Source organism: Perna viridis, chromosome 6 (assembly GCF_037379345.1).
Source record: "Perna viridis isolate PV_CMFRI_1.1 ecotype Kerala chromosome 6, ASM3737934v1, whole genome shotgun sequence".
In the NCBI taxonomy this organism is placed as follows: Eukaryota; Metazoa; Mollusca; class Bivalvia; order Mytilida; family Mytilidae; genus Perna; species Perna viridis.
In genome coordinates, this window is record NC_142450.1 from 16,805,654 (window position 1) to 16,814,978 (window position 9,325).

The following is a 9,325-nucleotide window of genomic DNA, read 5'->3' on the forward strand; positions in this document are numbered from 1 at the left end:
TATAAACAAATCAACACACATTTCAAAATAACTAAATATATCATAAAGTTAAACTGATTTGATATATTATTCAGGGGCGGATTCAGGCTAGATAACTGTGAGCCCCCTAATCTAAATCCTGGATCTGCCCCTGTTATTATTATTTGATTCCTTGACCTCATAACTAAAATATTTTTAATCAGAAAATTACATACGATTTGTTAAAACTACTTAAACAAAATGTAACACAACGATGTACTAAGCAATAAGGATTAAATTGTTTTTCTGATAAAAGGAATTTACTAAATAAAATCTAAATTTGTTTTGCTGTGAAATCGTAAAATATCATTCAATAATTTGAATTTATTACTATGAACAAAGTAAAGGAATTAAAATTCGATTTGAATTTAAGTCCAACATGTACCTATAAGTGAGAGAGAACAGAATCCGATACATGTATATGTTTTATTGCAAATCAGAGGTGATTAAAATGGCTGCAAAGTCTGTTTATATACTGAATTATCTCCGGCTCTCTGCATCCCGTTTATAATCTTCTAATTGATACTCTTATTCCTTTAGGTTGTCGACGTCTTCATAAAATCATTTTGAGTTGCTTAACGGATGTAGTCAAAGATATTATGTATCTTTCCGGTTTCTTTCTTGTTAAGTAGCACTCCAGCTAAGGATCATGCAAAATGTGATTCATGGGTAAAAAGCCTACATATTCTTATTTTTGATATTTAGTTTGAAATGTCATAGTAAACAGAAATTAACATGTGGTTTTTCATATAACCCGTACTCTTAGGAGATAAAAAGTATATAGTATGCACTGTAGATTTCAAAATTAAGGGAGATAACTCTGTAAATGGTGCTCAAATACAATAGAATATACTGGATTTTTAATGTGGATTATCTCCTAAGAGCAGGCAGATTTGAATGAATAATTACACATTTCATAGTATAGACCCATAAAACAACTTAATTACAAAAATAAAAATATGTAGCCTTTTTTGGGGTGTATCACATTTTCAGGTTTTGCATGATTATTTACAAAAACAGCTATTTAATTTGTAATAATCCTTAAATTGACTACTGTTAAATTCTAATCCTTTATATAATATAAAATATAATCCTTATATAATATAAAGTATAATCCTTATATAATATAAAATATTATCTTTAAGTGAATTTGATATGATAAAATTGACAAAATGTTTAACATAAAATATTCCCAAATATGAAACATGTGAAAAAAACATTATCACAATTGTACCTGCAATTTCTACCATCCACGGATTATCTTCCATAGACGTCAAGGAAAAGCTAGCTTGAGGTTTCATTGCACTCATATAGCGCAGTATTGGCGTCAAAAATAAAAGCCTAGTCTTAACTATCTTTTTTTTTATTCCGCTAAACAACTGACTCAGAGGACGAAGGGAAAAAGTTCGGTAAGGATCCGTTTTGATGTCATAATTTGTGCATTTTTTTAAATTGATAAACCTAAATAGTGGTACATGTATAGAAAAATGGTCGAAAACACTGAATAAAATTTGATTTTTTTACGAGATTTATGACGTTATTCCACAAAATAACAGTATGCATTTATGTAACTTTTTAAGAATCTTAAGATTTTAAAAATATCTTCATTTTTTATGATGGTTTTTGAGAGGGACGGAAGTGGCCACATATTTGTTCACTCAAGATATTTTCATGGGAGTTGTAACTGACAATAATACACAAAATACATATATGAAGCGTGACAATAAACACGCATGCGCCCATTGTCAAAAAAGTGAAAACTGCACAAATTCTAGTGTTTTCCAGCCTTTTTAACAGATTTTTCGATTTCTGTCAAGTTTGAAGGAAATATATGACCGTATATGTTCAAAGGATTACCATAATCTAATCTTTATAAAGTAAAATAAAAAACAAAGTCCTCGGTAAACAGGTAGTTATTGTCGATTTTTTTTCGAAAATAAATTCCACCATATGACATACATACAGGAATAATGTGTTAAAATTGCAAGCCGCTATAATGAGTAGTTGCTGAGAAAAATGCGACGAAAACTTCAACTTTCAAAACATGTCAAAAATAAACGAAGTCCTCGGTAAACAGAAAGTTATTGTCGAATTTTTCCGAAAAGGATCCCACCATACGGCATACCTACAGGAAGAACGTGTTAAAATGCCAAGCCAGTATGATGAGTAGTTGCTGAGAAAAATGCGACGGGATGAGTGATATCTGTGATACTCATTCATGCTTTAACACCAATCCAGCGAATAATAATATAGATCATGCTAGCGAACAATAAATAAAATATCCAACGGTTCATATGCACACCCTGAGATTTTGGTGGTGAACTAACGGGTATGGTGACTAATTAATCCTGTATCAGCTTTGCCGTAAGAAATGATTTATGACACCTGGAAAGGGGGGGGTCCCCTATATGACGTTTTTTGCCAACTTTGAATTTTCAGTTTGGGAGAACGAGTCATACATTGTATGCATATCCCGGAAATTTGGTGGTGAGCTAACCGGTATGTTGTTTAACTAACCCTAAATTGTCTGTAAAACTTTGCCCCAGGAACTTTTTTTATGATACCTTGAAGAGGGATCCACTACATGACGTTTTTTGCCAACTTTGAATTTCCAGCTTGGGAGAACGGTTCATATGCACAACCTGGAAATTCAGTGGCGAACTTCTATTCTAATATGGGTCAGGTTATCACACTTTCAGGTAGTTCACCAGCAAATTTCTAAAACCCATATATGAACTGTTCTTGCAAAGTCAGGTTTGAAATTAGGTGGTTTAATATGTTATGCAAGGGACTCCTTTTTCAATTAGTTATAAAATATTTCGTACCCTTATACTTTTAGAGATCATTTAAGGACTGAGTTTTCAATATATTGATCCATCAAATTTCTAGGATGTGCTTTTGGATTGTTCCTCCAAAATCAGGATCCCCCAACACATTCTGTTTTTCATTCTAATTACGAATAAACTATTTATAGAAATGCTTTTTCGAGAGAGGAGTGAAATCTAACAGTGGTGGGTCATCATTTGTTTTTATTTCATTTGTTGTTTGTTTGTTTGTTTGTATGTTTTTGTTTACGGTTTTCACAAAAAGGCGATATAATTTATTTTGTATCTATATAGAAGGGGAATCGTTTATTTTTTATCATTATTCTGTATTTATGTAACTGAATTGAGTTGACAAATGTATAACTAAAGTTGACAGAGTTATCAATGTCAGATCCAGACATTTACAAATCGGGCACTAAACCAGGGTCCAAAATTATAGTTTATTAATCATATCAGTATATGCAAGCTAATATCTTACGTCGATATGAAGGCATTAAAAATTTTTATTTCAAAAGTGTTCAATATCAGTTTCAATAAAGCAATTTGAAATGCATTAAAAGTACGAGCATAAACACAATAGTGTCAAAAATTTCATTTAACAGTATGATACACTGAAAATAAAAAAAAAATCATATCACTTTAAAATTTTTGTATAATAAAATTAACAAAATACTCATAGAACTATATTTAAATGCATGAAATAAAAAAACTATATATGTATTTATACTTATTTTATTTCATTCATTGATTGAACTTTGTGTATAATGGCAGTAGTTGATGTATCTGTATACACAAGGTCAAAGACTTTGACCCCACGGAGAGTTGGAAATTTAGCTCTTAAATCTGCCTCGGTGTAATCACCACCTTTTACAAAGGAGTCGGGATTCAAAGTCTCCACCACCCAGTAGGGTGTTTCCTCATCGAAAATTACAATGAAGTCAATGAATTGTAAAGAGAGCAGCATTTTTAAGCGGAGATCTAGAGAAAGTATCGGCCTAGAACTGCCCTTGTTCTTCTTGACAGAGTTGTCTGTGTTTAAAGCTACGACGAGAAAATCCCCAATTTTAGAAGCTTTATGAAGGTAGTCAACATGACCTGCATGAAGCATATCGAAACAGCCAGTCGTAAGAATTATGGTTTTGCCACATGGAATGATCCTTTTCAATACTTTTAAATGTTCTTGTTTTCGAAGAACTTTTTCTTGGATAATATCAATCATTTCTACGGCATTAATACCGTATTTCTTGTTTACGTTGGCCGCGCATGCATTTGCAAAGTTGCACGAATGTTGAAGCTCCCATTTATTTACTATTCCAAATGCAATTGCTGCCAGTGCTGTATCTCCTGCGCCGCATACATCATTCACGTCAGAATTCACATCCGGCGGTAAAACTTGATAGCTTCCCTTCTCGTGACTGTACCAAGCGATTCCTTCCTCGGCCAGAGTAATTATACAGAATTTGACGTGTAAACGTTCACAAAACGCCTGACACACGTGTTGAATATTTTCTTTAGATGGAACCGTATTATCTAGAAAATAACGTACGTCTTCCTTATTTGGCTTAATGTAAGTAGAACCGATAAATCGCTCATATTCACCTCTTTTAGGGTCAACAATTATTGGGATATTAAGTGCGTTGATCTCCGAAATTAAATATTGACTAAACTCCTTCGTAAATATTCCTTTTCGGTAATCAGACAAAACAACGGCATCATAACGAACGCACTCCAAAGATGACTTGAAAATTTCTGTCAATATCTTGACGTCCTCCTGAGATATATTTGGATCTACGTGTGAATCGACCCTCAGATATTGCCTGTTTCTACTTATATATCGTTTTATAGTTTTGACACGAAAATTTTTGCTTTTTAAAATGCGTTTTGTTTCTATGCCATGTTTACTTAGCAACTTGATAATGACGTCATCCTCAATACCACAAATCGTTATGAAATCGACAGAAACGCACATCTGTAACAAATTGTTCACGACATTACCCGCACCACCGAGACGGTGCTCATATGACTTTTCGACAAACACAGGAACGGGGCTGTCTGGAGCCACTCGGTCACACTGTCCGTAAACATAGTGATCAAGAATTAAATCTCCTATAACAAGTACTCGCTTCGAAAAATTAAGGTGTGGAAGTAGGGGTGGAAACAAAGATCTTTCTTCGGCGTCAACATCGGTCCCATTAGCAAATGCTTGAATCTCCGCCATATTAATGAACGAACTGAAATGAAAAAATGTCAGTCAGCAAGGCTTAAAGGGTAATACACTGACGATAACATCACTCGACATGCATGTACTCAACACGTGCACTGTCGTACTTAAACACTTTTTTCACAACTTAATTACGTAACACTCCAACTAAGAATCATGCAAAATGTGATACATGGTTGGAAAGTCTACATATTATTTTCTTTGTTTTGTTTAAAATGTTAAAGTGAACAGAAAATTACATGTAGATTTTCATAGAACCCTTGTTCACAAGAGATATAAATTATATAGAATGTACTGTAGAATTCAAGGTTAAGGGAGATAACTCTATAAATGACACTAAAATACAATAGAAGCTGTTGGATTTTCAATGTGGGTTATCTCCAAAGAGCAGACGGATTGGAATGAATAATTATACATTTCATTATAAAGAGCTTCAAATGTACATGTATAAAGCAACTTAACGATTATAATAAAATTTTAATTGATATATAATACAAGGTGTGTATGAAGTAAGTATCATTTCTAAAAAAAAATATACTGAAATCAACACTTTCATTATTTTAACACTGACTAGCAGTTTGCTTGTTAAATGCAGAGTGTCAGAATTTTTTGTTCGAAATTCCCTAGATTGAGTTAGCATTTTTTCCTGACACCATTGGGACACATGAGACTTACGCCTAGCTTAAACTTCTCGAATACACATCACGGGAGGTGGGGGGAGGGTGGGGTAATTAACTTTACAAGTAATATGGTACGGGTGTGCGAACATTTTTATCCACCCCATTCATATATTCTGACAATCAAGAACTGACAACCACTTATAGTATGCATTTATGTTCAGGATGCTGGTCTAAATACATGACAATTGTATTGAATGAAATCATTATCATGTCCGAGCTAATTAGGGTTATTGGATCCATCTGGCTTCTGTGGAAATTTTACTCCTTACAGATATTTACTTTGATGATTTTAAGTATGATATCAATAACCATAAGTAAATAAATAGCCTATTTTTTTTCATCTGTGAATGTTGACCCCTAGCACACATCTTCCCATCGAACTTAAGTTAGCCCCCCCCCCTGTGATATACATGTTCACTCTTGAGTTTCTCATATAGGTTCAGAAGGCTGTATCCATGGTTCATCCTCACACTCCCAACCGGGGACCCCCAACAACAAGTTTGCTTTTTACTCGACAAACATTTTATAATTACAAAACAAACTCCATAATTGTCAAATTAAAAAATACAGTGTTCTTACCTGAGTAAAGCTCGCTTTACAACTGAAGTTTCAATCAATATATTTATGTCGTCAATGATTAACATGTTGTGCGAAGCGTAAAACCCTATAATACATTTAAATGTAAATATTGTTTTCTTGTGTAATACAATTTTAAAGCTGCTTAAGAGACTGTCCACATCCTATCATATGGGTGGCACGTGATAATTTTTTCTCACTGACTTTTTGTTCCAATGTAATGTTTAAATCACGTGTCTGTCAAGTTTGTATTAAGTTGTCTTTAAATCGGTAGTGGATGGCTTAAAATGTTCTAAAGTTCCCTAAAAAACCAACCAAATTTAACACAAAATAAATAGTAATCTCCTTTTCGAATGATTTTCAATGCTTTCTATGTGATTTATTTCTCTTTAACTGTTAATGTTAATCAACACCCATCATGGTATGAAATGAGTGAATATTTTTTTTTAAACAAAATTTGTCGTGTACCACCTACTGCCTGGTTTTTGCACGGACTCCCTTTTTTAACATAGAATTAATAGTTAAAATATAAATTTCGTAGAATAGTTATTTTAAAAATTCGTAATAATGTTGTATAATACCTAAAAACGATTTTCAGAAAGTACATGCAAAAATTACTTGAAAGTATTTAAGGGTCAAGTAGTTTTGTCGATCTTATACTAAATCGAAAGTAATCGGCTTTTGAAAAAGCTAGTCTTGTCGACTCAAATATCTTCTTTTTGCTTTAACTCTTACGAGAAAAAACTATAAACAACTTAGTTGTAATTATTGAAAAGGCAGAAGTTGCCTATCATGTCGGTGCTCTTAGTTCATGGTCGTTAGTGGAGTCCACCTTGCTTTATTTATTTTCACTTGAATTTTTATGCGTACATTTTAAGTCATTTCTCCCATTCTTAGCCGGTGATTATAAATGCATGTGACTTTTTAACCACCGGGCGGTGATTAAATTTCTGCGACATTTTATCCGCTATTAGGGTCTAGTTCGATAGAAGTTTCAAGGTTAAAGTTATTTCACAGCTTTTAACTATTTCCACTTTTGTAAGCATTGTCATTATGTCTATTATATTTTCCGTATATATGCTGAAGCTGAACAAAAATGCTATTTTTATTCTTTCAAAGGCAATAACACTAATATATTGCATAAAATAGGTACTCCAACAGAAAAAAAAATAAAGTATGAAATTCAATGATCCCTACTGTACAGAACGACAGCTACATGTATTAGTATCAAAACTATGATTGATTGATTGATTGAGTGTTGGGCTTTAACGCCCGAGCAGCAATATGTCTGTATATTCAGGCCATGAAGACGAAATGGATGATAAAATGAACATGAAATGATGATGAAATAAAAAAAAAAGGAAAGGACACAAGGAAAATAGTTTTTCTTTGTTTGTTTGTTTGTTGGGGTTTAACGTCCGAGCAGCAATATTTCAGCTCTATTCAGACGATGAATATAAAATGGATTATAACATGAACATGAAATGATGAAATGAAAAAGGAATGGAACACAAGGACAATGGGGTCGACAAATTTTGATTGCCACTGGAAATAGGGAGAGGTGGATAGGGTAGGGCAATTTAGCCTCCTGTGGCGGAGCCCTATGGTTCCTACTCCGGGAGAATACCACAGTAGGGTTCTTTAACGTGCGAGGAACGTGGCATCTTTCCCAACACGGTGCACCACTATGGTTTGCGGTCAGGTTTTCCGTATTATAGCCTGACAACCCCAGCATGTAACACACCAGGGGTACCCCATTCCACCACCTGGGGCACACATCCCAGTTGCTCTGTGGGCAGAGCGCCCTAGCCCCCTGCTAAGGTTTTGAGCACTATTTAGTCGCCTTTTACGACAAGCTTAGCGCTGCTGCAGGCCTATTCTTTCAACACCCGGACCTGCACGGGGCTATATATCGAAAGAGAATTATTACTACAAGAGTAGTCAAGATTCGCGCAAAATCAAAATAATATAATCCAAGGATAAAGACCAGGCCTGGCAAACAGATACATACAACAAAGAACATAAAATAACCAAAATAAAACGGACAAAGAAACAAAAGCAAGTTAGCAACTCGGACTAAAACCTGGGAGCTTGAAACTGACGCAACGGTTGGGTAAGTTTCATCTGCTTTTCTAGAAACAACCATCGAGTTGCTCATATAATGGCAAGTATGTGGTAGACGAAAGAGGAAAGGAAATATATGACATGGTGAACATATTTGTTTCATGGTGCTGATGGATACACCGTAGCGAACCAAACATATATTTGTTCACTGACAGCCAAAATCATAATCGCGATTAAACAAACCAATGTAGAAATGTTTTATACTTCTGAAATTATTTCCCTTGTTTCGTAAAATATTTGTATGAAAGACGTACCTTCACTGTTCGATTACGGTAAAAAAAATATCAATCCTTCATCATTTAAAGTTGACAGATCTTTTTCCTTTCCATGTGCCAATTCTGAATTTATAGTATATGCATCCTTGGTACGGAAAACTATATAAATTCATGTATTTAGTGTAAGTTTTTGTAAGAATCATGCAAAATGGGAAAAATCAGAAACATGCATGTCAAAACCCCAACGATATGACAATACAATTTCACTCAATGATGCTTTCTCTATTTGCAAAAGACCATTATTTGATCTCTGCATCACTGGATTAGCTAAGATATTTGTCAATAAAATGTTAGGAAAATGAGGTGTCCGACAGGGTTTTCTGCCATTGAAATGAAATAATAACTCCATTTACCAGTTCGTTTTCCATCAATTTAGATGGTGCAGTTAGTCAATTATACATTCAAAATGTCGTTTTTGTTTTTATCATGTTTCACCCAATGCCTGATTGTTACTGAGACTGACATTTCATATTCATTGAATGTGCGAAGTACTTTAATACAATGTGTAAATCATCAATCGTTTAAGGATTTATCGAAAAGTTTATTGTTAAAAAAAAAACGATATTTTTTCGTTTTATAGGGTGTCATATTCACCTAATAAACTAA

The 9,325-nt window shown here is 33.8% G+C and overlaps 1 protein-coding gene across 1 annotated transcript; it reads right to left on the reverse strand.

The window, feature by feature from the left end:
• Positions 1-3,559: 3,559 nt before the first annotated feature.
• LOC148613879 (uncharacterized) lies at positions 3,560-7,894 on the reverse strand. The gene is made up of 2 exons (XM_088587529.1): positions 6,324-7,894; positions 3,560-5,074 (listed from the first exon to the last, which is right to left on the reverse strand). Exons 1-2 carry the CDS (start codon positions 6,386-6,388, stop codon positions 3,571-3,573), a joined length of 1,569 nt encoding a protein of 522 aa, XP_088443655.1. The 5' UTR covers positions 6,389-7,894; the 3' UTR covers positions 3,560-3,570.
• Between the last annotated feature and the right edge of the window lie 1,431 nt (positions 7,895-9,325).

Bases quoted from the DNA above. Each gene is read 5' to 3' on its own strand.
- LOC148613879 (XM_088587529.1), bottom strand. From the start codon at position 6,388: ATGTTAATCATTGACGACATAAATATATTGATTGAAACTTCAGTTGTA. The intron at 5,075-6,323 runs GTAAGAACACTG...TTTTCATTTCAG, and splicing joins GTAAAGCGAGCTTTACTCAG to TTCGTTCATTAATATGGCGG.